Genomic DNA, 804 nt, shown 5'->3' on the forward strand with positions numbered 1-804 from the left:
CAGAGCTGCACTCGCAGCGGCTGAACACCTGCAGGGTGAGTACGAGCCACTGGCCAGGCGCGCTGGGGTCTGGGCAGGGCAGCTCCAGCTGCTGCTCATGGGAGTGGAGGGGGCGGCAGCAGCCGCAGTGGGCGTCCATCTGCTGGGTGATGGTGTTGAAACTGTCGAGAAGCCAAGACAGAGCAGGGTCATGGCTGCTGCAGGGGCATAAGGCCCCTCCCTCACCAGGGCAGCTGCTCCACAGAGGCCTGGACCTCCCCGCTGAGCTCCTGGCTCACAGGGGCCCAAGGCCAGTGTTGGGCAGATGGAGCGCAGAGTGGCTAACCTGACGGGGCAGCAGGCACCTGGGTGGGGAGCCCAAACTTTCCCTGGCACCTCTCTGAGGTGGGGTTGTGAGCACCTTGCTGGACATGGGGCAGGCCTCCCGCCTATGGACTCACCTGGCGGCAGAAATGCAGGTGCCCTCACAGCGGGTTACTGTCACGTTCGCCATGCACCCCTTGAACGTGATCTCCTCCTGCCGCTCCTGCACGCTGCAGACCCCTGGGAGTGGACGGTCAGCAGCGCTCAGGGTGGACATGGAGCGAAGAGGGAGGGAAGCCCTGGCTAGAGAACGGGGTCCCCACCTGTCTCTGGACTCTCCTGCCCAAGGTGTGGTCTTCCCTTGTGGAGCCCCACAGAGCTCAGACCTCAGCCATACCCAAAGGCAAAGGCCAGCAGCATCCTAGTTTGTTTTTTCCCCTCAAAGTCGCTCTGCTGGAGTCCATCAAGGTAGAGAATTTTCTCAGTGGGCTCAGCAGATAC

General features: G+C 62.8%; 1 protein-coding gene across 1 annotated transcript; it reads right to left on the reverse strand.

The window, feature by feature from the left end:
• Positions 1 to 6: 6 nt before the first annotated feature.
• Positions 7 to 766, reverse strand: LOC108525616 (mucin-6-like; the record flags this gene model as incomplete). Its single annotated transcript, XM_017866532.1, has 2 exons — positions 441 to 766; positions 7 to 161 (listed from the first exon to the last, which is right to left on the reverse strand). Coding segments are annotated over exons 1-2 (295 nt in total), but the record flags the coding sequence as incomplete, so codon positions are not given.
• Positions 767 to 804: the final 38 nt, after the last annotated feature.

Source organism: Rhinopithecus bieti, unplaced genomic scaffold, assembly GCF_001698545.2.
Source record: "Rhinopithecus bieti isolate Rb0 unplaced genomic scaffold, ASM169854v2 scaffold_77227, whole genome shotgun sequence".
In the NCBI taxonomy this organism is placed as follows: domain Eukaryota; kingdom Metazoa; phylum Chordata; class Mammalia; order Primates; family Cercopithecidae; genus Rhinopithecus; species Rhinopithecus bieti.